This window comes from Platalea leucorodia (genome assembly GCF_965183815.1).
Source record: "Platalea leucorodia genome assembly, chromosome: 5".
Classification (NCBI taxonomy): domain Eukaryota; kingdom Metazoa; phylum Chordata; class Aves; order Pelecaniformes; family Threskiornithidae; genus Platalea; species Platalea leucorodia.
Window position 1 is genome coordinate 2011935 of NC_138827.1, and position 25827 is coordinate 2037761.

The 25827-nt window shown below is 66.5% G+C and overlaps 4 protein-coding genes across 6 annotated transcripts; 3 read left to right on the forward strand and 1 right to left on the reverse strand.

Moving 5' to 3' along the window:
• Window positions 1–3586: 3586 nt before the first annotated feature.
• Window positions 3587–7587, forward strand: FBXL16 (F-box and leucine rich repeat protein 16; the record flags this gene model as incomplete). The annotated part of the gene is made up of 5 exons (XM_082313207.1): window positions 3587–4282; window positions 5087–5595; window positions 6118–6202; window positions 6527–6590; window positions 7439–7587. The coding sequence occupies 5 exons, from the start codon at window positions 3587–3589 to the stop codon at window positions 7585–7587; spliced, it is 1503 nt and encodes a 500-aa protein (XP_082169333.1).
• Window positions 7588–10298: 2711 nt separating this feature from the next.
• On the forward strand, window positions 10299–19785 carry WDR24 (WD repeat domain 24). Of its 2 annotated transcripts, none has more exons than XR_014228390.1 (11): window positions 10299–10430; window positions 11992–12958; window positions 13275–13452; window positions 15038–15713; window positions 15966–16081; window positions 17161–17282; window positions 17598–17702; window positions 17777–18114; window positions 18474–18658; window positions 18820–19189; window positions 19770–19785. XR_014228390.1 is itself a non-coding variant. In XM_082314186.1 (11 exons), exons 2-10 carry the CDS (start codon window positions 12478–12480, stop codon window positions 18986–18988), a joined length of 2370 nt encoding a protein of 789 aa, XP_082170312.1. In that variant the 5' UTR covers window positions 10299–10430; window positions 11992–12477; the 3' UTR covers window positions 18989–19020; window positions 19139–19189. The 2 variants fall into 2 exon arrangements, 1 of the variants encoding a protein (XP_082170312.1); XM_082314186.1 differs by lacking the exon at window positions 19770–19785 and having other exon boundaries at window positions 18820–19020; window positions 19139–19189.
• On the forward strand, window positions 19573–21830 carry JMJD8 (jumonji domain containing 8). 2 transcript variants are annotated; one of them, XM_082314193.1, is made up of 9 exons: window positions 19573–19692; window positions 19770–19853; window positions 19989–20037; window positions 20125–20221; window positions 20323–20391; window positions 20481–20600; window positions 20698–20765; window positions 20915–21049; window positions 21169–21830. In XM_082314193.1, the coding sequence occupies exons 1-9, from the start codon at window positions 19604–19606 to the stop codon at window positions 21247–21249; spliced, it is 792 nt and encodes a 263-aa protein (XP_082170319.1). In that variant the 5' UTR covers window positions 19573–19603; the 3' UTR covers window positions 21250–21830. The 2 variants fall into 2 exon arrangements, with proteins under 2 accessions (XP_082170319.1, XP_082170320.1); XM_082314194.1 differs by having other exon boundaries at window positions 20966–21049.
• On the reverse strand, window positions 21767–25695 carry STUB1 (STIP1 homology and U-box containing protein 1). Its single transcript, XM_082314192.1, has 7 exons — window positions 25456–25695; window positions 24468–24666; window positions 24207–24372; window positions 23936–24026; window positions 23334–23390; window positions 23031–23147; window positions 21767–22625 (listed from the first exon to the last, which is right to left on the reverse strand). The coding sequence occupies exons 1-7, from the start codon at window positions 25636–25638 to the stop codon at window positions 22500–22502; spliced, it is 939 nt and encodes a 312-aa protein (XP_082170318.1). The 5' UTR covers window positions 25639–25695; the 3' UTR covers window positions 21767–22499.
• Window positions 25696–25827: the final 132 nt, after the last annotated feature.

Here is a 25827-nt window from a genome sequence, read left to right on the forward strand (position 1 = left end):
GACAAGCTCTGTCTTCCTGGCAGCTTTTATCCTGTTCTTCCCAGGAACTTCATCATCTGTGCAATGTTTGTAGTGACAGGCTCTTAGACCCCCTTCTTTCCTCTCTCCTCCTGCGTCAAATCCGCCCCCCACCACTGCATCATGGCTCATTGTGGATGACAAAACCCTCATGAATGGAGTGACTTCTCCGGCGATGACGTTTCCTGTGAAATGTGCACCCTGGAGTGAATTCGGGAGACTAAAAGACTTTGCCCTTTGCTTTTGTCAGGTTTCCTCCCACTGGATCAGGAGCTGGCGCTCCACTGCTGTCAGATGCTTCCCCTGTGAGCTGTGGCCTGCGAGAGCGGAGGGGGGGTTGTGATGGGGGGTTGCGACGCTGGGCCCTTGCCCAGAGTAAGGATGGTGGTACCAAGTGCTGAACTCTCCTTCTGGTGGCTTTTTGGTTGGCCCAGTCACTTAATCTGCAAACAGTGAGATAACAAGGAGAGGAGGAAAGGCCAGCTCTCTGCTTTCCCGCCGCTTTGGGGTGACCAAAAAGCATATGGAGATGCTCATGGAGCTGCTGGAACCTCAGAGGGGCTCTGTAATGACAACTACAAGGCAGACGGATTCGTATTTCCCTGTCCTCTGCTGTCTCAGTGGGTTGGAGGGAGGGCCCGGGGCAGGGCAGGGTGTGCGCTGGGTCTCCCAGCACACAGCAGCTCTGATCTCCACGGGACGCGGTACTCGCACTTTGTACATCGGAGCGATGTGGCCTCAGCCCAAGGGCGAAGGAACGTGGGGAACGGCTTGGCTGCAGGCAGGGGCTTTCCTGCAGCAGCGGAGGGCAGATCCCAGATCGAACCCACTCCCCTCCCCAGTCTGTGCCCCCTGCCCACCCTCTCCAGGCTGGGGTCCCTCCTCAGGCACAGCCCTGCTCCTTTTGGCGTGGTAGGAACCCCCAAATCCTCGCCTGCCCATTTCCCCGGAGAGATGTGACCGTGCACAGCCAGCCTGCCTGCCCGGCCTCCCGCTGTGCTGCCTGGAGCCTGCCTGTGCCCAGAAGGCCTGAATCTCCATCCGTCTTTCTATTTGAAGCGACTTCCCAGCTCATTCATGGTTTGGGATTTCTGTGAGCCAGACAGGCAGCCCCAGTGCCCAGGGCAGGGGGCACCTGGCTCAGCTTTCCCAAGGCAGGACTGGGAAAGCTGCTAAATCCACTCAGCCCGTCCTGAGCCCGGCCTCGGGGACCAGCCGAGGTCTGAGCTGGTTGTAAGTGTTGCCAACACCTCCCGCTGGCTGCATTTCAGTCCGACGACTTGTCAGCATCTGTCTCCTCCCGTGACTGTCCCCTTGGGCTCCCGAGGCCCGGGCTGCCCCTCTGCCACCACCTGCCCTCTCCCCGGGGACAGCCAGCGTGCCGAATGGCTCTGGCTGTGGGCTCCATGCCGGAGCGACAGTCTTTCCGTGCCGCCTGGTAATTATCTGTTTGGATTTGTGCTGTATGGCTGTGTTAGACACCCTGGTGCATATTCTGTCTGCTTCCCTAATTGCTGCCAAGCGCCGAGCTGCTGGTTTTAAGTTTCTTCCTTCTTTCCCATCCTTTTCTCCTGCTTTCAAGCGACTTTAGCACATGTCCAAGCATCAGAGGCCCAGCTCCTCTGTCGGGCAGCATGAGCGGAGGCAGCAGAGGCTGCATCTGAGCGGGAAGCGGCGCCAGGCTGTCTGCACAGGGCCGGGCTCGTCCCCGGAGGCTGAGCTCTCGCGGTGCCGCTGCCATCGGGCTGGGCTGTCTGCAAGGCACCTCCGCACCACTGCCGCTCGCACCGCGGGAGAGGCTTCGGTGGCTTCCACCGGCCCTGTCCCGCAGCCGCGCTGTGCCGGGGAAGGCGTCCCTGGGAGACGCCGCACACCACACATCCCGTGGGGTTTGCCGGCTGCGCCACTGGCAGCTGCCTGCGCTCCTGGGTTCTTCCATGGCACCTTTTGGGTGGCTGCTCCCCTCCCTGGCTGCTCCAGGAGGGCTGGATGAGGCCAGGGGTGCTGTGAGGGTGGAAGCGATGGGCTAGGGGCAGCGGGGGATCCAGGCTGCACCCTGCCTGGCAGCCATCCCCTTTGGCTGCTTGGAGCATCCTCAGAGCCCACGGGCCCGGGCCACGAGCATCACCGGCCGGGACGCTCCTGCCTCGCGCCCATCTCTCAGGGCCCGGCCATCTCCATCCCAAATCAAGCAGTTAAAATAATTCCCTCGCTTTTATCATGGGTCTGGGGGCAGCTGGTGATGCAGAGGGTCCTCCAGTCCCATCAGCCACCGTCGGACGGACGTGCCAGCCATCCCTTGGGGCTCGAGGACGGCATCCCTGTCCCCTGGTCCCTGAGCTGGAAGCTTCTTCCCCAGGCTCCAGCTCCTCGCCATGTCCCCGGGGGCTGCCAGGAGTCCAGCACCCTCCAGCCTCAGACCCGGCTCTTCGGCAGGGTTTGGCACAGCACCGGCAAAGAGGGTGCGGGTACCGGCAGGGCCCTGAGCCAGGCACCGGCTGAGGCAAGAGGCGGGGGCCGAGCCCCCATCAATTATTCACCTCCATATTTATAGAGGGAAATGCTTTGAATAATGGATGGCGGGGTGCGGCAGGGCCATTGGAAAGCCAGCCTTGCTGCCGCTGAAATATTTATTGGCTTGGTTTGCTGGGGTGCCGCCCGGCTGCTGCGAGGCTTGGCAAGGCTCGCCGAGGCTCCTGGCCGGCACGGGCTCACCGCTGAGGGCCTGGCTGGCACGGTGAGTGCGGGCAGCTCTGCTCCGCTGCCGCTGCCTCCTCTCCCCTCCACCGAAATGATTCGAGAGTGGAACAGCTCTGCTGTGAGGGCAGGCTGAGAGCTGGGGGGTTCAGCCTGGGGAGGAGGGGGCTGCGGGGAGACCTCACTGCGGCCTTGCCGTGCTTAAAGGGGGCCGACAAGAAAGGGGGGGAGAGGCTTTTTAGCAGGGCCTGTAGCGACAGGACACGGGGGGAGGGTTTGAAAGTGAAGGAGGGGAGATTCAGCCTGGATAGAAGGAAGAAATTGTTTACGCTGAGGGTGGTGAGGCACTGGCAGGGGTTGCCCAGAGCGGTGGGAGATGCCCCATCCCTGGCAACCTTCAAGGCCAGGCTGGCCGGGGCTCTGAGCACCCTGATCTGGGTGAAGCTGTCCCTGCCCCTGGCAGGGGAATGGACGGGATGGCCTGGAAAGGGCCCTGCCAGCCCAGAGCGCTCTGTGGTTCTATGATCCTGCTCCTGCTCCCATCAGTGGCTGGATCCCAGGCTCCGCGAGGGATGTGAACATCCAGGGACGAACCCCCACCCATCCCCCGTCACGGGGGGTGCCAGGGTCACACAGCCCCTCACAGGACCCCGCTCTGTTCCCCAGGCATGTCCCCCCTGCGGCTGTCCCCAGCAACCCTGCACTGCCCAGTCCCCTGTGCCACCCTGCTCCCTGCACAGGGACCCCCAGGGTCTCTCATCCCACTGGTGCCACGACACCCCCAGCCCTGCCTGCGCTCCCTGCCTGCTCTCCCTGCCGGACCGGCAGCGCCTCAGCCCACACCCCTATGTTGCAGAGAGACCTGTGGAAGATGTCGAACCCGAGAAACGGCGACACCAAGCCCCCATGTTTGCCCCGCAATGGACTGGTGAAGATCCCCACGCAACCCAACGGCCTCGGCTCCGCCAGCATCACCAAAGGCACCCCCGCCGTGAAAAACCGCCTGTGCCAGCCTTCCTCCGTGCCTGCCATCCTCAGCCCGGCCTTAGCCCACCGCAGCGACCTGCCCATCCCCAGCCTGGCCTCCCCGCTCTCCTTGGCCGCTCTGGCCGGCGTCTCCTCCCCTCCCGGCGCTTCCTTGGTGGGACTGAACACGAGCGAAGGCTCGGAGCAGCCCTCGCCGGAGCGGCTGCCCGGCTCGCCCTCGGAAAGGCAGCTGGCGGTGGACGAGAAGATCCTCAACCGCTTGTTCTGGTACTTTTCGGCGTGCGAGAAGTGCGTGCTGGCGCAGGTGTGCAAGGCGTGGCGGCGGGTGCTCTACCAACCCAAGTTCTGGGTGGGCTTGACGCCCGTCCTGCACACCAAAGAGCTCTACAACGTCCTGCCCGGCGGCGAGAAGGAGTTCGTCAGCCTGCAGGGCTTCGCCGTCCGCGGCTTCGACGGCTTCTGCCTCGTGGGCGTCTCCGACCTGGACATTTGTGAGTTCATTGACAACTACCCCCTCTCCAAGAAGGGGGTCAAGTCCATGAGCCTTAAGAGGTCGACCATCACGGACGCGGGGTTGGAGGTAGGTGACTCCAGTGACGCAGAGGAGACGTGGCAATGGCAGGTCCTTCCCGGTGCCTCTGGGGACACACGCACAGGCAGAGCTTTCACCGGCCATGGGCAAGGAGCGGGCAGCGGCATGGCCATCCTGTGGGTGCAGGCAGCGTTGGGAGCCCCTGCCTGTGGTCTGGGCAGTGGGATGGGCTGCGGCCTGCGCTGCCCTCGCAGGCAGGGGGGGAGGATGCTGTCGGGGGGGTTCATCCCCGCTACCTGCCAGTGCTGCCTGCAGATGCTGCCGGAAAGGCCAAGCCAGGCGAGGTGGCCCTGCTGCTGGGTGGTGGATGCGGCAGAGGGTGGCGAGCAGGGCTCAGGGCACGGGGTCATCCCCGCTTGGCTGGCTGCTCCCCAGCAAGGGGGGGGGCCCTGGGCAGGGGGCTGCGGGTCAGATGGAGATGGGGAGACTCGTGTTCTGGCACAGGGCCAGGCGAGGTCCCCACCGAGGTCCCCTGCCCCATGCCATGGCCAAACACAACACCGGCTGCTCCGTGGCTGCATCCTATCCGAGCAGTGCGTTAACCCTGCCCCCGCCAACAGCAGCGGGTACAGAGCAGGGGCCGTGGCCAGGGGTCCCTGCCCGTCCCCTGCCGATGCTGGCGTGTCCTAGAGCTGGGCGCTGCTCCGATGCCGGCGGGGTCCCAGGGAGAGGACTGAGCTGGGGGCAGCGGGCAGAGCCCTGGGGGGCTCAGAGGGAGCTGGGGCAGGGGCGCGAGGCTGTGCAGGGTGGTTGGCGGTGCCCACCGTGCCCTGACCCCCTGCCCCTCGGCAGGTGATGCTGGAGCAGATGCAGGGCGTGGTGCGGCTGGAGCTGTCGGGCTGCAACGACTTCACAGAGGCCGGGCTGTGGTCCAGCCTCAACGCTCGCATCACGGCGCTGAGCGTCAGCGACTGCATCAACGTGGCCGACGACGCCATCGCCGCCATCTCACAGCTTCTGCCCAACCTCACCGAGCTCAACCTGCAAGCCTACCACGTGACGGACACGGCGCTCGCCTACTTCACCGCCAAGCAAGGCTACACCACCCACACCCTCCGCCTCAACTCCTGCTGGGAGATCACCAACCACGGCGTGGTCAACATGGTCCACAGCCTGCCCAACCTGAGCGTCCTCAGCCTCTCGGGCTGCTCCAAGGTGACGGATGACGGCGTGGAGCTGGTGGCTGAGAACCTGCGGAAGCTGCGCAGCCTCGACCTCTCCTGGTGCCCTCGCATCACCGACATGGCCCTGGAGTACATCGCCTGCGACCTGCACAAGCTGGAGGAGCTGGTGCTCGACAGGTACGGGGTCGTGCCGAGCCGTGCTGAGCCGTGCTGTGCCATGTCAAGCCATGCCGAGCTGTGCCAAGGCATGCCATGCAATGCCGAGCCATGCCATGGCATGCCGTGCCATGTGAAGCCATGCTGAGCCATACCAAGCTGTACCAAGGCATGCCATGCCATGCCATGCCATGCCATGCCATGCCATGTCAAGCCATGCTGAGCCGTGCCAAGCCATGTCATGCCATGCCGTGTCAAGTGTAGCTGTGCCGTGCCATGCCGCACCATGCCGCACCATGCCGAGCCATGCCATGCCATGCCATGCCATGCCGTGTCATGCCATGCCGTGCCACGTCAAGCCATGCCAAGCCATGCCACATCAAGCATAGCCGTGCCATGCCGTGCCACACCATGCCGCGCCATGCCGAGCCACGGCATGCTGATCCATGCTGGAGGCAGTGGGTGCAGCGTGGGGGCCATGGTCTAGGGACACCCATGGGTGCCCCGCTCCCGGCCGGCCCTGACACCCCGTGTCCCCGGCAGGTGTGTGCGGATCACCGACACCGGCCTCAGCTACCTGTCCACCATGTCGTCCCTGCGGAGCCTCTACCTGCGCTGGTGCTGCCAGGTAGGTGGGGGAAGGCAGCCGCGCCCGTGCCAGCTGGCACCGCCCTGGGGACGGGCCTCGAGCTCAGGGTGGGCACCCCAAGCTGGCTGGAGCCCCCGCGACTTGGTGCTGGGAAGCGGGGAAGGGACGGGGTGCTCCTGTGAGCTCAGCGGGACTCAGCCCCGGCACCCTGCCCCAGCACCCTGCACCCTATCCCCGCACCCTGCGGCTGCTCCCTGCCCTGGCACCCTTCCCCAGCGATGCTGAGCCCCTGGTACCACGGCGGCCACCCCCCGTGGAGCCCCTCCGTGTCCCCCCCGGCTCCCACTCCCTTTTCTTTTCCAGGTGCAGGATTTTGGCCTGAAGCATCTCCTGGGCATGGGCAGCCTGCGCCTCCTCTCGCTGGCCGGTGAGACGTCCCCCTCGCTCCCCCGGGACTGGGGTGACTGGGTCCCCGGGCATGGGGACAGGGACAGCCCTGGGGACGGGGACAGCCCAGGGGACAGCCAGCGCCGCCCCCCCCCAGCATGGCGTGGCTCCCGCATCCCCCCCAAGCCCCCCGGGCACCCGCACCCAGCCCAGCTCCCAGGGGATGGGTCCATGGCTGGGCTCTTGGGGTGCTGGGGTTTGGGGTGCTGCTGTCTTTGGGGTGCTGGTTTTTTGGGATGCTGGTGTTTTGGGGTGCTGGGTTTTGGAGTCATGGGTTTTGGGGTGCTGGCATGTTTGGAGTGCTGGGTTTTTTGGATGCTAGTGTTTTGGGGTGCTTTTTTGGGGGTGTTGGTATTTTGGGGTGCTGGTTTTTGGGGTGCTGGATTTTGGGGTGCTGGGGTTTGGGGTGCTGGTGTGTTTGGGGCGCTGGGTTTTTGGGTGCTGTGTTTTGGGGTGCTGGGTGATTGGGTACTGGTGTGTTTGGGATGCTGGGTTTTTTGGATGCTGGTGTTTTGGGATGCTTTTTTGGGGGTGTTGGTGTTTTGGGGTGCTGTTTTTGGGGGGTGTTAGTGTGTTTGGGGTGCTGTTTTTTGGGGTGCTGGGTTTTGGGGTGCTGGTGTTTTGGAGTCCTGGGTTTTTTGGGTGCTGGTTTTTGGGGTGCCGGCTTTTTGGCATGCTTTTATTTTGGGATGATGGCGGTTTGGGATGCTGTTTTTTGGGACGCTGGTGGGTTTGGGTGCTGGCTTTTTGGGGTGCTGTTTTTTTTGGGGTGCTGTTTTTCGGAGTGCCAGTGTTTTTGGGGTGACGGCGCACCCTGCCCACTTGCAGGCTGCCCCTTGCTGACCACCACGGGGCTGTCGGGGCTGGTGCAGCTGCAGGAGCTGGAGGAGCTGGAGCTCACCAACTGCCCCGGGGCCACCCCGGAGCTCTTCAAATACTTCTCCCAGCACCTCCCGTGCTGCATGGTGATCGAGTAGCGCCGGATCCGGCCACCCCGCTCCCGCGCCCACCCCGCCGCCGCCCCGTCTGACATCGCCCACCCCATTTTTTTCCGTCTGCTGGGGGGACGCGAAAGACACCGTCGATTACAGCCGACCCCGGACAACCCCCGCATCGACACCCCTAAAGGACACGGGGCTCTGTGGGGAGCTGGGGACGGTGTCGCCCCTCGCCGGAGCCCCTCCCGGGTACCCTGTAAATTCCCCCCCACACCGCCGCCATTGCCCGTCCTCCTCCCAGTGTCCTGCCAATCCCTTCTGGACGGACGAACGGACATCGTGGAAACCCAAAGTGGGAAGGTGATGGCAGCGTGACCCCCCCGGCCGCATCCTGCCCCCGCCCTGCCACCAAGGATGCTCCCGGGGACCGAAGGATGCTCCCAGGGATGGGCGAGAGGAGGATGCTTATTTTTGGCACCCGTGGGTGCTGGCGGAGGCCGGATGGGTCCCCTCGCACCCCCGGAGCGGGTCACCGAGCTGCCCACCCCTGTGCTGCGCACCCCCCCGAGCCCCCGGCCCTGCCTTTGGGGTGCCCGGCGCTCTCTCCTGGTGAATAGGATGTTTTTCTCCGCCCGTCCGCCCGCCGCCCTCGCATGCTCGCTTGCTTCAGTCTCGTGGTACGGCAGGCTCCAGGGTACCTGGGGGGCACGGTGACAAGTGACAGCCCCCACCCGGCCCCTCCACACGGCTTCGCCCCGGCCGGACCCTGCCCTGGGAACCCCGGCAAGCATCCCCCCTCGCCCCGGGGACCCCGCCGCACCCCGGGTTACGTGGGGGCGATGGGGCGATGCCGACGCCGAGGAGCGACCCGTCCGGCTGGGATGGGACATCCTGGGGGACCGGGGCCAGGTCCGAGCCACCGCGGGGACAGCGGGGCCACAGAGCGAAGGCGGGAGGTGGCACCTCAGGACACGCTGCCACCGCCATCACTCTTCCAGCTGGAAAGCCATCGCCCCGATGCCAGCGGCAAGTGGGGGGCCACGGGGAGCCCTGGCCTGGGCCGAGCCGGGGCTGAGCCGGGCACGGTGCTGGGGTGCCCACGGGGACCTGGCGCGGGAGGGGGCTCGGTGGCCGTCCCCAGGGCATCGCCCGTTGCCGCACCGGTTGCCCGCACGGCTCCGGGAGGAGCGCGGGCACAGACGTGGGCACGGACACGGGCATGGATACGGACACGGACACGGACACGGACACGGACACGCTTTCGGTTTGTTTTGCCTTTGTACCGGCCGGGAAGGAACTGCTGCACCACCCGCCGCCTCCGCTCCCTCCTTTGTCCAAAACGCCCTTTTCTGGCCCCAAAATGGCACGAGGACCCTCGTGGCCTTGGAAGGGGGTTTGGGGTGCGCCAGGAGCCAGCGGGGCCGTGGGACAGGGTGGCACCGCTGGGACACAGAGCACCCCGGCACGGCGGCAGCCAGGGTGGGGGGCTGCCTGCACCCCCAAACCCACCGGCGTGCTGCCACGAGTCGCCTGCGGGCCAGGGGGGCCAGGGGACGGGGTGGCTGCGCAGGGGACAGGCAGTGGCACACGGGGGACCCCCACGGTCCCACGTCGCGTGGGCAGCCCCAGCACAGCCACAGCCCCGGGGCTGGGGTGTCCTCGTACTCCCTCCCCACCCCCCCATGGCAGTGCACCCCCACTGCACCCCCATGCCCCCAGTGCACCCCCATACCCCCCACTGCACCCCCACCCCCTGCACACCCACCCCCCGGTGTAGCCCTGTGTCTCCCTGTATAGCCACCTCCCCGTACCCCTAAACCCCAGTGCACCCCCAAACCCCCCAGGCAGCCCCACACCTCAGTGCACCCTCATACCCCCCCCAGTGCACCCCCATACCCCCAGTGCACCCCCACATCCCCCTGACACCCCATTTTCTCCATCGAACCCACCCCAAGGCACCCCATATCCCCCTGACACCTCCATTTTCCCCCCTGCACCCCACAGCCCCCTGGCACCCCCACGCCTAATGCACCCCACATCTCCCCTGCACTCCCACCGCAATTTGCCCCATATCCCCCCCCGACACCCACATTTTCCCCCCGCACCCCCACCCCAATGCACTCCATATTCCCCCCCCAGCCCCATTCTCCCCCCTGCACCCCTATACCCCCAATGCACCCCATATCCCCCCCTGCACCCCCATTATCCCCCTGCACCCCCACCCCAATCAGCCCCATTTCCCCCCCTGCACCCCCATTTCCCCCCCGCACCCCCACCCCAATACACCCCATATCCCCCCGACACCCCATTTTCCCCAATTCGCCCCATTTCCCCCCCGCACCCCCACCCCAATACACCCCATATCCCCCCGACACCCCATTTTCCCCAATTCGCCCCATTTTCCCCCCCGCACCCCCACCCCAATGCACCCCATACCCCCCGGCACCCCATTTTCCCCAATGCACCCCATTTCCCCCCCGCTCCCCCATTTCCCCCCCACACCCCCACCCCAGTGCACCCCATTTCCCCCCTGCACCCCCATTTCCCCCCAGACCCCCACCCCAATACACCCCATACCCCCGACACCCCATTTTCCCCAATGCACCCCATTTCCCCCCCGCTCCCCCCCGCCCGCCGCGCCGCGCCTCCTGCCGGGGGCGGGGTCTGACTCAGGGGCGGGGCTTCACCCGGGGGCGGGGCCAGTGGGCGGGGAGTGGGCGGGGCGCGGCGGCGGAAGGGGGCGGGGCGAGGCGGCCGTTTCCGTGGCGGCGGCGGCGGCCGGCGGGGCCTGCTGGGTCCGAGCTGCCGGTGGGGCTGCACCGGCATCCGGTGCGGCACCGCGTACGGCACCGGCACGGCGGCGGAGGGCCTGGCCGGCAGCGGTAGGGAGGGATGAGGGGCGGGAGGGGGGGTCTGCGGCGGCTGAGGGGCGGGAGGGAGCGGGCCCTTGGGGGTGAGAGGGGGCCCTGGGGGGAGCCTGGGGGGTGGGAGGGTGCTCTGGGGGGGCTCTGGGGTGGGAGAGGGCTCTGGGGGGGGCTCTGGGGTGGGACGGTGCTCTGGGGGGGCTCTGGGGTGGGAGGGGGCTCTGAGGGGGCTCTGGGGTAGGAGGGTGCTCTGGGGGGGCTCTGGGGTGGGAGGGGGCTCTGGGGGGGGCTCTGGGGCGGGACGGTGCTCTGGGGGGGCTCTGGGGTGGGAGGGGGCTCTGGGGGGGGCTCTGGGGTGGGAGGGGGCTCTGGGGGGGCTCTGGGGTGGGAGGGGGCTCTGGGGTGGGAGGGGGCTCTGGGGGGGGCTCTGGGGGGGGCTCTGGGGTGGGAGGGGGCTCTGGGGGGGCTCTGGGGTGGGAGGGGGCTCTGGGGGGGGCTCTGGGGTGGGAGGGTGCTCTGGGGGGGCTCTGGGGTGGGAGGGGGCTCTGAGGGGGCTCTGGGGTGGGAGGGGGCTCTGGGGTGAGAGTGGGCTCTAGGGGGGCTCTGGGGTGGGAGGGGCCCTGGGGGGTGGGAGGGGGCTCTGGGGGGGGCTCTGGGGTGGGAGGGGGCTCTGGGGGGGCCCTGGGGGGTTGGAGGGGGCTCTGGGGTGGGAGGGGGCTCTGAGGGGGCCCTGGGGGGGACCTGGGGGGTGGGAGGGGGCTCTGGGTGTCTCTGGGGTGGGAGGGGGCCCTGGGGGGTGGGAGGGGGCTCTGAGGCAGGAGGAGGCCCTGAGGGGGCCCTGAGAGGTCGGAGGGGCCTGGGAGGGGGCTCTGGGGTGGGAGGGGGCTCTGAGGAGGCCATGGGGTGGGAGGGGATGGGACCCTGAGGGGGCTTTTGGGGGGGGAGGGTGGGACCCTGAGGGAGACCTGAGAGGGCTCTGGGGTGGGCTTGGGCTCTGAGGGGACCCTGAGGGAGCTATGGGGTGGGAGTGGGCCCTGAGGGGGCTCTGGGGCAGGAGGGGGCCCTGAGGGGGCTATGGGGTGGGGGGTGGGGTGGGGGACCCTGAGGGGGCTCTGGGGTGGGAGAGGGCTCTGAAGGGGACCTGAGGGGGCTATGGGGTCAGAGGGGACCCTGAGGGGGACCTGAGGAGGCTATGGGGTGGGAGTAGGGACCCTGAGGGGGCTCCGATGAGGTCCTGAGGGGGCCCTGAGGCATGGGAGGGGGCCCTGAGGGGTCTGTGGGTCAGAAGCGGGCCCTGAGAAGGGGGGAACGTGCGGTGTGAGGGGGGGCTGCTGGCGAGGGAAGGGTGTAGGAGCAGGAGGGCCTGGGGCAGGGGGAGCTGGCCTGTGGGTGCCCCCAGAGACCCTGCAACCCCCCAGGCAGTGTTGCAAGCCCCAGGGCTCCCCCAGAGTAGCTGCCAGCCCCTGGCACCTTGGCCTGGGACGGGGATGGGAAGAGCTGCTTCTCTGCCTGGCAAGGGGAGCTGCTGCCTCCCCCCCGCTAGAGCAGCAGAGTGACCCCCTGCCCGTGGTGCTTGCAGGGGTTTGGGGCGCAGGGAGTGCCCCGCAGAGATGACTGCGGCCTCGTTCCACCCAACCTCTCGCTGGAGATGCTGCTCCCCTCGGTCCGCGTCGCTGTAGTCGACCTCCCGTAGCGTCACCGACAGCGGAGCATCTCGGGGGGGTTGAACTGAGGAGGGAACAAGAAACCCAGAAAAGGTTTTCAAGGCCTCCCTGAGAGGGAGCTACGGGCGGCAGCAGGAGGAGAAGCCCGGCCTGGGGCTGTATCTCTCTCCCCGCAGGTAGCAACCGGGCTGTAGCCTCTCACCTCTGCAGCCCGTTGATGTGGCCACAAAAAACTGCGGTCGAAGCCACCTGGGCCTGCCAGGAGCTGCGGGAGCCGAGCCGGTCCCTTCCCAGCTCTGGCTGAGGTGGAGCAGGGCGGCCGCGCGAGCGTGAATGCAGCCTGCGGGGACGCGAGCCTCCGAGCCTGCTCCTGGAGAGGGGAGTGCGCCCCGAGGACGGCCATGGAGAAAATGGCCAGGGTCACCACCGCCCTGGGGGGCAACACCCTCACGGGACGGACCATGTTCTGTCACCTGGACGCCCCCGCCAATGCCATCAGCGTGTGCCGCGATGCCGCCCAGGTGGTGGTGGCCGGCCGCAACATCTTCAAGATCTACTCCATCGAGGAGGACCAGTTTGTGGAGAAGCTGAACCTCCGCGTCGGCCGCAAACCCTCCTTGAACTTCAGCTGCGCGGACGTGGTGTGGCACCAGATGGACGAGAACCTGCTGGCCACCGCCGCCACCAACGGCGTGGTTGTCACCTGGAACCTGGGCAAACCGTCCCGCAACAAGCAGGACCAGCTTTTCACCGAGCACAAGCGCACCGTCAACAAGGTCTGCTTCCACCCCACCGAGGTCTACATGCTCCTCAGCGGCTCCCAGGACGGCTACATGAAATGCTTCGACCTGCGCAAGAAGGACTCTGTCAGCACCTTCTCTGGTACGAACGCGGGCTGTTCCTTGCCCCCCTCCCCTGCTGAGAGGCAGAGGTTGGGGGCTTTGCCCTTTCCCCGTGCTTGGGAGGAGGGTTTGCTCAGGGCGCGATGTCCGGAGCAGGCAGGGAGGGAGCCGAGAGGCGTTTTGCTGCTTTTTTTGCCACTCAGCAGCGGGCTGGGTCCGCACAGGAGGCGGAAGGTGGCCACATCGCTCCCTGCTTCCCCTTCTCTCTGGGCTGGTGACCCCGTGGCTCTTCCAGTGAGGTTTTTAGCTTTGCTGGAGCTCGGTCCCACCGGATCTCCGTTTCTGTCCCTGCTCAGGCCAGTCGGAGAGCGTGCGTGACGTCCAGTTCAGCATCCGGGACTACTTCACCTTCGCCGCCACCTTTGAGAACGGCAACGTGCAGTTGTGGGACATCCGCCGGCCGGACCGCTACGAGAGGATGTTCACGGCCCACAACGGGCCCGTCTTCTGCTGCGACTGGCACCCGGAGGACAGGTGTGTGTGGGGCCGGCCCCTGCCAGCCACCCGGCCTCGGCAGAGGCGGGGGAGGCCCTAAAAATGGAGTTGGGACCTTTCAGGGGGGAAAAAGCAGGGTTTCTGATACCCTGGCCCCTCATGTCAGGGGCTGGGCTGTTGCTGGAGGATGGGAGCAATTATTACTTTGATTTGGGGGAGTGTTGGGGTGTTTTGATTTTGGTTTTTGGATAAGTCAGAGGATCCTGAGGCACCAGATTGCTAATGGTGGGGTATAGCAAGCTGCTGTCTTGCCCCTCGTGTCAGGGCATCCTCTCGCTCCAGTGCCCAGGTCACGGAGGGCACGGCGCGGCTGCTCTGGGACGCAGCTTGCTTGTGTTTGATCCCATTTCCCTCCCGCCTTTCCCCGGGGGCAGTTGGGGTGCGTCTGGAAACATCTATTGTGGTGTGCGGGTCGCTTCTCGCTCCCTGCCAGGCCGCGCTGAGGCACTGAAATACGTTCAAACTGGCCTTTTTCCTTTCTGCTGTCCCTGGCAAATGGGAACCAGAGGTGGGGGGAACTGGTCTGGCCGGGAGCCCTTCCAATGAGTGTGGCTCTAAAGATGCAGGGCCTTAAACGGGAGCGGGAAGGAGGGGTGTTGCCTGACCTGGTTATTGCAGAGCGGAGGCGTTAGGGTAGTGTGTGGGAGGATGGAATTTGCGACCTGGCTGCCTCCCCTTGGTGTGGACGTGATTCAACAAGGCCAAGGGCAAGGTCCTGCACCTGGGTCGGGGCAACCCCCGGTGTCAGCGCAGGCTGGGGGATGGAGGGGTGGAGAGCAGCCCTGCCGAGAAGGACTTGGGGGTGCTGGGGGATGGAAAGCTGGCCACGGGCCGGCAATGTGCTCTGGCAGCCCAGCAAGCCAAGCGTCTCCTGGGCTGCATCCCCCGCAGCGTGGGCAGCGGGGCGAGGGAGGGGATTCTGCCCCTCTGCCCCCTCTGGGGAGACCCCCTGGAGCCCCGCGTCCAGCTCGGGGGTCCTCAGCACGGGAAGGACATGGAGCTGTGGGAGCGGGGCCAGGGGAGGCCACCGAAATGCTCCGAGGGTGGCCCAGCTCTGCTGTGAGGGCAGGCTGAGAGCTGGGGGGGTTCAGCCTGGGGAGGAGGGGGCTGCGGGGAGACCTCACTGCGGCCTTGCCGTGCTTAAAGGGGGCCGACAAGAAAGGGGGGGACAGGCTTTTTAGCAGGGCCTGCAGCGACAGGACACGGGGGGAGGGTTTGAAAGTGAAAGAGGGGAGATGCAGACTGGATAGAAGGAAGAAATTGTTTACGCTGAGGGTGGTGAGGCACTGGCAGGGGTTGCCCAGAGCGGTGGGAGATGCCCCATCCCTGGCAACCTTCAAGGCCAGGCTGGCCGGGGCTCTGAGCACCCTGATCTGGGTGAAGCTGTCCCTGCCCATGGCCTGGAAAGGGCCCTGCCAGCCCAAAGCGCTCTGTGAGTCTATGATATGACGTGGTCACATCTGTGTTGTGAGCATTTCTGTGCTGGGGCGGGAAAGGAGAGGTGAACGGGCACGGATCCTGGCCCAAGCTGGCATCTCACAGTCTTTCTCCATCCCTCTCCCAGGGGCTGGCTGGCAACCGGCGGCCGGGATAAGATGGTGAAGGTGTGGGACATGAACACCACGCGGGCCAAGGAGATTTACTGCGTGCAGACCATCGCCTCCGTGGCCAGGGTGAAGTGGCGCCCGGAGTGCAAGCACCACATCGCCACCTGCTCCATGATGGTGGACCACAACATCTACGTCTGGGACGTGCGGCGTCCCTTCATCCCCTCTGCCATGTTCGAGGAGCACAAGGATGTCACCACGGGCATCGTGTGGCGTCACCTCCACGACCCTTATTTCCTCCTGTCGGGCTCTAAGGACAGCACCCTCTACCAGCACATCTTCAAGGATGCCAGCCAACCCATCGACCGGGCCAACCCCGAGGGGCTGTGCTACAGCCTCTACGGAGACCTTGCCTTCGCCGCCAAGGAGAGCCTCATCTCCTCCGACTCCAACCGCAAGCCCTACATCGGGGACCGGCGTCACCCCATCTTTTTCAAGCGCAAGCTGGACCCCACGGAGCAGTTTGAGTACATCTCCTCCTCCAGCACCCTCAGCGTCTTCGAGACGGACGTGGAGAGCGGCAGCATGGACTGGTTCGTGCACACCGCCAAGCAGTACGCGCTGGCCGGCAGGCCCCTGGCCGAGCTCTGCGACCACAACGCCAAGGTGGCCAAAGGCTTGGACCGCAACCAGGTGAGAGCTTCTCAAGGTGCCCCTAGGCTGGCGCTGAGGTTGAAAGGTGCTGTCAGGATGAGGCCCGCCCCCCGAGCTGGATGGCAGCTCTCTGTCCGGCTGCGGCCCCTGGCTGTCCCCAGAAGGCGTACCTCCGAGACCCTGCCCAGCTCTCTCGATCGGCCGGTGACGGGAGTTTGCCGTCAGGCGCCTGGCTGCGCGGGGCCTGGTTTTTAGCCTGGCGAGGTCTGACCGCGGCGCGCTCTCACGCAGGTGGCTCAAACGTGGACGATGCTGCGAATTATCTATTCCAGCCTCGGCACCGTCTCGTCCGCCAACCTCAACCACAGCATGGGGAAAGGCAGCGCCGCCCTCCCGCTCATGAACAGGTAAGGGGCGTCGGAGCCGCAGCGAACGCCGCGACGGCTGGGGCGGCTCCGTGAGCAGGAGAGCGGAGATAGCTCCTCGGCTGGGCTGGAGTCGCGGGGTGGGAGCAGGGACGGCTGTCCCCCAGCCTCAGGCCGCGCTGGTTCGTAGGTTGGCACCGTTTGAACGCAGCCATTTTCCCTGTGGGGGTGAGAAGCGAGCGGCCAGCCCGGCCTTGAGCCGTGCAGCCTTGTACGCTGCTCCCTTCCCTCCTTGAAACCAAGTTTGAAGCTGTGGTGGGGCGTGGGGCTGGTGCCATCTTTGCGGTTATTTAATTAGTGACTGTGACCGAGGGCTGGGGATGGAGAAGCCCTGTCTTGCTGCTGGAGCGAGAGCTGCTGGTGTGGAGAGGACAGCCCAGCTCTGCGAGCGGCTCGCTGGCGTGGAGAGCCCCGTCGCAGGCTGATGAAGCAGGAAAACTTGTTTTTCCTCTTCTCCGTAACATATAAAAGTGAGGGGTGAGGACTCCAAATTAGCTGTCAGAGCTTGCAGGGCCGGGTTCCCAGAGCGAGTGGCAAATCCTCGAATAACATCAAAGGAAACACTCTCCTCGACCAAGCTCTGCCTCCAGACGGGTCGCTGTCTGTCGCCAACTTAAACACCGCAGGCAGCAAGCTGAAGAAAGAGCTCTGCTCTGCTTCAACCCCATTCCCTTCCTTTTCCGTCTCGGTGAAGCCTGAGAGCGGTGACGCATAACAAACAGCAAAGCACCTTGTAGCAAGGCAGCTCCTGTTTACCCACCTCTGAGGTGAAGGTAAATGTAAGAGAGGGAGTCAAGAGCCTGCGCCCAGCTCTGAAATCCTTTAGGGAGACCTCTGCGGCACGTGCGCGGAGACGCCAGGCTTGGAGAAAGGGCTGTGCTAACAAATCTTTATTTTTAAGTTACAAAGTGGGGACCAGCTGACTTCCGCGCTCCCAGGGAAGTCACCACATCTTGTGTTTCACCTTTCAAATCGCAGCTGGAGACCTATATCCAGGCTGTTTGCCAGCTAGAATGGAAGCTGTAAGCTTCTGTGACTATTAAATTTGGCTTCTTTCCTAGCTTTAACCTGAAGGACATCCCCTCCGGGCTGGGCAGCGAGTCGAGACTGGACCGCAGCAAAGGAGAAAGCCGCACAGAAAACATCCTCATGGATTCCTCCTCCACCCTGATCAACAACGAGGGTAACGTTTCCTACAGCTCTTCCCTCCTTAGCTCTAGATGGCCCTGATATGGGATAAACTGGTAAATTTATCTTGTAAATTGGGGTGATTGGGCCTGCTGCAGCCCCCAGGTGAGCCCCAGGGCCTTGCAGAAGGACAATTTATCCCCGTGACGCCCACGGCGGTGGCCATGGGTGCCAGGAACGCGACTGCGGTGGGGAGCTGAGCCGAGCTGGCTCGGACGCAGCCTGGCACGCTGCGGCAGAAGGCGGGGGATGCGGATCCAACCGTGTGCCCGAGGGGAATGAGCTGATTTCTCTCTCCCTGGGCACGCAGACAACGAGGAGACGGAAGGCAGCGACGTCCCTGCGGATTACCTGCTGGGAGACGTGGAAGCGGATGAGGACGACCTGTACATGATGGACCACGAGAACCCACATGGTGAGCGCATGGCTGGTGCTGGATTTTTCTCCTGGCCTTCCCTACTCGTTCTTGATCAGATCTCTTCCTCGCAGCTGAAGAGCAGGAATACAGCCTTCCCCAAGAAGCCTTTCCCCTGCGCCACGAAATCGTGGACAACCCCTCGGCCTTGGACCACCTGCAAGACAAAGCTGACTCCCCTCACGTCAGCGGCAATGAGGCCGAGACGGTGTCACTGACGCCCGTGGAGTCCTTCTCCCTCATCTCCATCTCCCACTCGCTCTACGAGAACCGCCTGCCCTCCGACTTCTTCAATCCCATCGTGCGGGACACGCTTCTCTTCTACGCCGAGCAGGGCGACGTGCAGACGGCCGTGTCCGTCCTCATCGTGCTGGGAGACCGCATCCGCAAGGAGATCGATGAGCAGACGCAGGTAAAACCTCGGGAAGCCCTTTCCTGGCTGCGTAGGAACTGGAACCCTCCCTCCGCGGCTGGTGCAGCCACCCCACGAGATGGCAGACGCCTTGGTGGGCGATCCCGACGTGATGGGATCCTGCCGGGGCTCTGGGAACCTCCCTTCTCCTCCAGGCCCGCTGGAACCCGGGGTGGGCGGCCCCAGGATGCGGCTGGCTGCCCTGCCACTGAGGCAGCGTCCCCAGGGCCAGGGTGGGGAAGCGGCCTTGATTTGGGGAAGGACGCTTCTTCCTCCAGCTGCCTCTGGGACGCGGGGCTGGGATCCCGGGGGGGGATTTTGGAGGGTGTCAGGGCTCAGCCACCTGCTGCCGTCCCCAGGAGCACTGGTACACGTCCTACATCGACCTGCTGCAGCGTTTTCAGCTCTGGAACATCTCCAACGAGGTGATCAAGCTGAGCACGTGTCGCGCCATCAACTGCCTCAACCAAGCCTCCACCACCCTCCACGTCAACTGCAGCAACTGCAAGCGGCCCATGAGCAACAGGGGCTGGATCTGCGACAGGTGAAGGCAGGGAGCGGGCAGGGAGGAGGGGACCGCGCTCCCCTCACCCCGGGGAGCCCCAAAAGGGCCGCGGGGGCAGGAGGATGGGGTCGGTGCCCCCCTGGTCCCCTCCTCGGTGCCCACCGCGGGCTGTTGCGCTCACCGCCCTCTCCCCGGCGCAGGTGTCGGCAGTGCGCCAGCATGTGCGCCGTCTGTCACCACGTGGTGAAGGGCCTCTTCGTCTGGTGCCAGGGCTGCAGCCACGGCGGCCACCTCCAGCACATCATGAAGTGGTTGGAAACCAGCTCCCACTGCCCCGCCGGCTGCGGCCACCTCTGCGAGTACACCTGAGCCCCTCGCCCGCCAGGGCAGACGGCAGCCAGGTGGGGCAGGCAGCGGCGGGCAGGGCAGGCAGCGGCGGGCAGCGCAGGCAGGGCCTCCTGCCTCTTGCCCTCCCCGCGCCTCCCTCCCTCTATTTATTTTTATTTTTGTGCCCCCCAGCCCCCCGCCCGGCCCTTTTGTACTGGATTAAAACAAAACGGAGCAGCTGAAGTGAGCCGTGCCTCTTGTCTTTGCTTAACCTGCCTGCAGCGGCCCCCACGGGGGCCTCGGGGCAGGCTCGGTCCTGGTCCCGCTAGCCCTGTGGGCCCCTTTAAGCCGCGGCCCCTTTAAGCCGCGGCCCCTTTAAGCCGCGGCCCCTTTAAGCCGCGGCCCCTTTAAGCCGCGGCCCCTTTAAGCCGCGGCCCCTTTAAGCCGCGGCCCCTTTAAGCCGCGGCCCCTTTAAGCCGCGGCCCCTTTAAGCCGCGGCCCCTTTAAGCCGCGGCCCCTTTAAGCCGCGGCCCCTACAGGGCTCCGTAGCGCGGCGCTCAGCCAATGGCAGTGCGCGGCGTCAGCGCGGCCGCGGTGCCTGCCGGGAAGTGTAGTCCCGCCGCAGGCCCCGGTACCGGCGCCGGTCCCGCTCCCCCGATGGCGGCGGCGCGGCGGTTGCTCTCGGTGCTGCTGCCGCTGGCCTGGGCCCGGCCCGCGGGCTGCACCGACCCGCCGGGCGGCGGCTGGTAAGGGCGGGCGGCGGGGCTGGCCCGGGGCCGGGCCCGGTACCGCGGCCGGTACCGAGCGAGGCCTGCCGTTGCAGGCTGGCGGGCACGGTGCCGGAGGAGGAGCGGTGCAGCGTGGAGCGGGCCGACGCCTCCCTCACCTACTCCCTCTTCCTGCAACGGTACGGGCGGGCCCGGGGCCGGGGCTGGGGCAGAGCCGGGGACAGGCCCCGGTGCCCCGGGGGGAGGCTGTGGGGGGGCTCCCGGGGGGAGGTGGTTGGGACCGGCCCCGGTGCGGTGCTCTCTCCCCTCCCCAGGTTCGCCTTCTCCCGGCCGGTCATTCTCCGCGGGGTGACGGACAACTCGGTGAGTACCGGGGCGGGGGGGGGGGGGCACCGGGCCCCGGGGGCGGCGGCGGCCCGGCTCACCCCGGCCCCGCTCCCCCCCCCCCAGGCCTTCCGTGCCCTCTGCACCCGGGAGAAGCTGCTGGCGGCCTTCGGGGCCCTGCCGGTGCGGCTCAGCACGGCCAACACCTACTCCTACCGCAAAGGTGAGGGCGGGGGCTGTGCCCCGCAGCCCCCCCGGCGGGCAGGGCCTGCCCCGGGGCCGGGGGCACCGGCACGGCTCCCCCCGGCTCTCCCCTCCCCGCAGTGGACGCCCCCTTCCAGGAGTACGTGGAGCAGCTGCTGAAGCCGCAGGATCCAGCCAAGCTGGGCAGCGGTGGGTAGCGGCCTCCCCGCAGCCGGCACCCACCGTCCTCATCCTCACCATCCTCATCCTCGCCATCTCCCCCCTCCCCCCCCCCCCAGACACCCTCTACTTCTTCGGGGACAACAACTTCACCGAGTGGGGGTCCCTCTTCCAGCGGTACGTGCCCCCCGCCTTCCGCATCCCGGGCACCAGCCCTGCCTACAGCTTCGGGATCGCAGGTGGGTGCCGGCAGGGGCGGGGTGGGCGCAGGCAGCACCGGGGGGGGATGAGGGGGGCTCCCCAGCACCAACCCCCCCCCCCCCCCCATTCCTCTAGGATCCGGCTCCGGCGTTCCCTTTCACTGGCACGGCCCCGGTTTCTCCGAGGTGATCTTTGGCAGGAAGGTGAGAATTGAGCCCTGAGGTATTTGGGGAGGTGGGGGAGAAAAAAAAAAAGACCCCCGAGGGGCATCCCCTGAACGGGGGGGATGGAGGAGCCCCCCCCGAGGGGCTGGAGGGGAAACAGGGGTGTCCCCCTCCCCGCTGCCTTCCAGCGCTGGTTTCTGTACCCGCCGGACAAAACCCCCCACTTCCACCCCAACGAGACGACGCTGGCCTGGCTCCACCGCATGTACCCCACGCTGCCGCCGGCCGAGCGCCCGCTGGAGTGCACCCTCCGCCCCGGGGAGGTGAGCCCGGCCCCGGGGGGACGCGGGGGGACGCGGGCTGTACCCCGGGGGGACGCGGGCTGTACCCCGGGGGGACGCGGGCTGTACCCCGCGGCACCCCCGCTGCGCTCTCCCGGCAGGTCCTGTACTTCCCCGACCGCTGGTGGCACGCCACGCTCAACCTGGACACCAGCGTCTTCATCTCCACCTTCCTGGGGTAGAGCCGGGAAGGCCGAGGACGCGTCGCCATCATCCCGGGCGCGGTGACACCGTGCCGGGGCGGCAGCTCCGGCTCCTGCCGCCGCCAGGGAAGGGCCGCGCTGGCGGCTGCCCATTCACCTACTGGTGTCGGGACCAAGCGCCTGAAGAAGTACTGGTTTTTACTGGTCTTTTCCCCCCCCCTTGGATTAAAGTTGTTGTTTTGCCAGAGCGCTTCGTGTATCACTACATCCCTGCCGCCACCGGCGTGCAGGCAGGGCAGGCAGCGCAGGCAGGGGGTGAGCCCCAGCCCACGCAGGCAGGGTCGCGGCATGGCACCGGTTCCCAAGCCACGGTGCGGAGGTCGCCACCGCCAACTACCCCAGCTCTTTTTCCACATTTATTGCTGAATTTTTTTTATTTTTATATATATATTTTTTTCTTTTTTCACTTGACATTGGCAAACTTCCAGAGGGCACTCAGAAGCCGGGCAGGCTGTCGGCCGACCGAAACTGGAGCTGTCAGCCGTGGATTTATTGGTTGGTTTTGGTTTGGTTTTGGTTTTTTTTTTTTTTTAAAGGGATTTCAATAAAAGGAAGAAGAACTCGAACCCGGGCGGCTGTTCGCAGGGAACCACGCTCCCGGCAGGCGAGGGGCCGCGCGAGCCAGCCCCTTCCAGCCCCGGGGACGGTTATTTCCCAGGAAAAGCCGGCCGGTGTCGGCGTCCGCAGCGGGAACGTTGGGCTCCCACCCCGGCAAGCGGCTATTTCCAGGACCGAGGCGAAGGCGCCCCTGGCCAGGCAGGCGATGGAAGGAGGAGGAAACGACTATGTACACGGGGAGGGGACAGACTGACCCAGCGCCGGGCGCTTGTCCCCAGGCGGCACCTCCCTGGAGCAGGATGTGATCTTTGGGGGTTGTCAGCTGCCGTAGCCAAGGGGGACCCCACTCTCCAGGCGATGAAGACCTCGGTGAGACCTTCGAGATCGGCTGCGCTGAGCCAGCTTTCTCCGAAGCGCCGGGCAGGTCTTCCTTCAAGTGCTGTGGTCGTCGGCGAGGAGCTGGTGGAGAGGGGAGCCTTGGTGCCCGCCCAGCCGCCGCGGTTCCTCGGGAAGGGGAGATGGCAACGTGCCCTCGCTGCTGCTGGGTCTCCGGGCACCCGGAGCGGAGGGGGAACAGCCGGAGAACGAGTAAGGCATGGTGCCAGGCCAGCGAGAGCCGTCTGTGCCGCCGCGGTGCCGTGGGGGAACGCGGGCGGGCCAGCGCTGGCCCCTCAGTAATCCTCCACCCAGCCGTTCTCCGAGATGAAAGCGTCTATCACCTCCTTCATGGCGAGGTTGGGGATCAGCTGGTCCTGGGTCAGGGGACTCCGCGTCACCGGATCGAAATGACCCACGCGCTGCAAGGGAGGAGACGGCCACGAACCGGTTACTCCACTCGGCCCCGGGGCGCAGGCAGCCACCAAGGCAGTGCCGTGCTGTGCCGTGCCGGCGGCTGGCAGCAGCCAGGCCTCCGTGGGGGGGAGGAAAGAGCGGGGCGGAGGGAGAGCCCCAACTCTGACGGTGCCTCCCAGCCGGCTTGGAGCAGGTCAAAGCACAAAACCCCTGCCAACAGCCGCCTCCGCTTCAGGCAGGGCCTGGCAGCGCCCGCCGCCTTCCTGCCTGCACCTCCGCAGGGAGCCGCCCGGGCAGGCAACTGCGACCAAACCCCAGGAGGATTTTGAGGCAGGCAGCTGCCTGCATGCCCAGGGAGGGCAGGCAGGAGAGGGGCAAGGTCCTGGGAAGCCCCCGTGGCCTGCTGGTACCTGGAGATGTTCCTCGATGTCCTTCCTGTCGTAGGTGATCCCGCTGGGCGTGATGCAGGGCTCTCTCATCAGCTCAAAACTGATCTTCCCGCACAGGTAGTCAGGGATGTCCCGCTTCTGGCTCGAGAGAAGCAGAGCTGGGTCAGGAGGGGCTGGGCGAGCCCAGCAGCAAGGAAAAAAATAAAAGGGCTGGGAGGCAGCGCTGGCTCCGAGGGGGAAGCGGGGGTAGCACGGATTAAAGTGGGTTTAGGGTGAGCAGCTCTGGAGGGGGCGAGACGGGAGCGCAGGCCGGGGCACACTCACCTTCCTCTTCTCATCCACCTGGGAGAAGAGCTCGTCCATGTCCGCCAGGTATTTGTCCTGAAAGAGAAGGCCTTGAGGAGGAGGGGGCTGCGGGTCCCCAGGGAGAGAGCCCCGAGGCCTCCCACCCCATGGGTGCTGCGTCTGGGGGCCCCTCTGCCTTCACAGCTCCCCGCCGGCGTCTGCGCGGCTCCGGGCTGAACCGCGTGGCAGGAGCGATCCAGCTTAAAAATAACCTGCCTTTGTGGGGCTATTTTTAGCCCGGGATTAGTCCCCTGCGCTGGGCCGGCACCCAGACCCGCAGGCAGCCGAGAGCCGCTCGGCCCTCGGAGAACAACGGGTACAGCAGCTGGGGGAGCGCAAACCGGCGTCACCGCTGCCGGGCTGGGACAAGAGGTGACAGAACAGGGGCAGCCATCGCAGGGGGGACACAAAAGCCCTGCAACAGCAGCTCGAGCCGCAAAATGAGGGCTGAGAAGCCGCCCGGGGGTCTCCCGGCTTCCACCCGCACAGCCGCGGCCCTGCGAGTTCCTCGGCCGCAGCAGAGCATGGGGATGAGGATGGGACGAGGAAGGCCCCATTCGCCTCCTGGCCCCCACGCTCACGTGTTTGGCCTCGATGCTGGCCAGCTGAACTCGGCTCCGGCTCTCGTCCGCGTTTTCTTCCTGCTGAGTCTTTCGGCACTCGGCCAGCTCCCTAGGACAGAGCGGGGAGAGATCAGAAGCGACGGAGGGACGCTATCGCTCCCTTCCCTGCTGCCGCCCGAGCCGCGGGGCTCTGCCTGCACCTCCAGGAAGGCAGCGGCACCGCGCACAGAGCCGCGCCGGCTTCGTGGCACTAAAAAAGCCCTCACGGGTGCCGCTGCTGCCACGTTACCTCTCCTTCTCCGCCATGATCAGCTTGGTCAGGTAGGAGTGCAGCTCATTCTCCTGGTTGATCCGCTTCTCCTCGATGCTGTTCCAGCGTTTCTTCTTGGCGATGCGCAGCGCGCTGGGGATGTCGTCCCCGAAATTCAGCCGCTGTTCCTTGGCGAGGTTATAGGCTGCGGAGAGAAAGGGCGACTCAGAGCCGGCACCGGTTTCCCCCTCGCCATCCCTGGCCCTTTCCCAGCGGAACATCGGCGCCGTGCCCGCTCACCTCTCTGCAGGTTGGCGATGGCCTCGTCGTAGTTCTCCATCTCCATCTGGCACTGGCCCAGGAAGAAGTGAGCCTTCACTGACTGGCCGTCCAGCTCCAGGGCTCGCTTGCAGTCCGCCAGCGCCTTGTCGTGCTGCTGCATCTTCAGGTAGCAGAGGGCTCGGTTGGTGTAGTAGACGGCCACCAAGGGGTTGCGGTTCTGCAAGGCGAGACCCGCGTTACGGCCGGTGACGGCAACCGCTGGCAGGGATGAGATGCGGTGACAACAGGGTGACAATCAGGTGACTCGGGGAGCCGGCTGCACAACACCGTCATGCTGGGGAGAGCCAGGAGTGCCGGCACGGGCTTGCGCCCTGCGGGGAGCTGCCGGGATGGAGGGGGGACAAGCTGGGGCCCGTCCCCACGGGGCAGCCTGTTGTCCTCCCCCAGAGGGCACGGCCCTGACCGGGGAGGCTGGGGTGCTGCACCCCAGGGTGGGGATGTGGGGGGCCCAGGGGATCAGGCCCAGGCTGGGGGGACCACGGGGGGGGACACAGCGGGGTCCAGCTCAGGGCCTGGTGCTGGGACGTGCCCGGCTGGGGGGGGTCCAAGCTGAGGGAGGTGCCCAGGCCTGGGGGGAAGGGGGTCAGGCCGGGCCTGGGCGGTGGTTTAAGCCCAAAACCAGGGGGGGTGTCCAAGCCTGAGAGCAGGGGGATCCAGGCCAGGCCTGGGAGGAGCAGTCCAGCCTGAGGTGGGGGGGGCCAGGCCAGGCCCAGCGAAGGGATCCAGGCCCAGGAAAGGGGGTCCAGGCCCAGGGGAGGGGACTCCAGGCCCGGGGGCTCCAGGCCCCGGGGAAAGGGGGGTCTAGGCCCGGGGAAGGGGGGGGTCCAGGCCCGGGGAAGAGGGGGTCCAGGCCCGGGGAAGAGGGGGGGGGTCCAGGCCCGGGGAAGGGGGGGTCCAGGCCCGGGGCCGGGCCCCAGCCGGGGCTGCGGGTGCCGCTGGGACTCACGATGGCGCGGCCGTAGCAGGCGGCGGCCTCGGGGTACTTGCGGCCGCCGAAGAGCCGGTTTCCCTGCTCCTTGTGCTCCTGCGCGCTGTGGCTCTTCTCGGGGCTGCCGCCGCCGCCCCCCGCGCCCGGTCCCGCCGTCCCGGGTCCCGCCGCTCCGCCCTCCCGTTCCTCCTTCCCCTTCATGGCCCGGCCCGGCCCGGCCCGGCCCGCTGGGGCCGGCGGCTCCGCTGGCTCCGGCCGCGCACTGCGACAGCCGCCGCCGCCGCCGCTTCCGGGGCCGGGCCGCCGCGGGGGCGGGGCCGCGGGGGCGGGGCGGGGGCCGCGGGGGCGGGGCGGGGCCGGGGTGGGGCGGGGGTCTGGGGAGCGCGGAGG